Raw genomic sequence first — 768 nt, forward strand, 5'->3', positions numbered from 1 at the left:
CACTGCCGCGGAGGGCTCCCCGGCTGCGCCCACGTCGCTGCGGGCGTGGGTCTGCGCGGAGGGGCCAGGGCTGAGCCATCAGAGTGGGCCGAGCGTGGCCCTGACCCGTCCGCCCGCCCTGTCCTGGGGCCCAGGGCCTGTCCCGCCTCTGCCCCACGTCCGGTCCCCTGCAGCAGAGGGGGCGCCTGCCGCCTGCCAAGTGCCGCTTGCAGCCTCTGCCCCCCCTTTCGGAGGCAAACGCACCTCTCGAGCCCACTGGGGCGGGCCCCTGAGATGGGGCTCCCGGCGGGCGGGGACCCCCACGGCGGCTCTGCCCCGTCTGCCTTGCCGGCCGGGGCTGCTGGGCTCTGAGCCAGGCGGTGCTGCCCGTCTGCAGACCGCCCCCTGGCACCAAGAACTGAGCCCCCAGGGCCCACCGGGGGGTTCTGGGGGGCACTGGTGGGGTTTCTGGGGGTACCTCTGGGGAGTTCTGGGGCGCGCCAGGGGAGATGCTGGGGGTTGCCAGGGGGTCTGGGGGAGCCGGTGGGAGTCTGGGGCGCGGGGGGCGGGGGCCTCACTCGATATCTTTGGGATCCGAATCTGCGCGCTGCGGCTGCCGTCCCCGCCGTCGCTCACGGGCCTGATCTCGACCACGCAGTCCCCGTCCGGGGGCAGGGCCAGCTCCACCCACGTCCTGTCGGTCTGGATGACCGCCGCGCTGCTCTGCCGGCCCCACCGGTACAGCACCTGCCGGGCGCAGCGTCCGCGTCGCGGGGGCAGGGGCCTCGC

The 768-nt window shown here is 75.4% G+C and overlaps 1 protein-coding gene across 1 annotated transcript in view; it reads right to left on the bottom strand.

Annotated features, from left to right (window-relative positions):
• LOC101624366 (contactin-4-like) overlaps positions 1-768 on the bottom strand; it is a 76,678-nt gene that overhangs the window by 23,404 nt on the left and 52,506 nt on the right. Inside the window, exon 9 of the mRNA XM_012732098.1 lies at positions 558-726. Coding sequence (XP_012587552.1) covers positions 558-726 — 169 coding nt within the window. The remainder of the gene's footprint in view (positions 1-557; positions 727-768) is intronic.

This window comes from Condylura cristata, unplaced genomic scaffold, assembly GCF_000260355.1.
Source record: "Condylura cristata isolate star-nosed mole 26May11 unplaced genomic scaffold, ConCri1.0 scaffold00033, whole genome shotgun sequence".
NCBI lineage: Eukaryota > Metazoa > Chordata > Mammalia > Eulipotyphla > Talpidae > Condylura > Condylura cristata.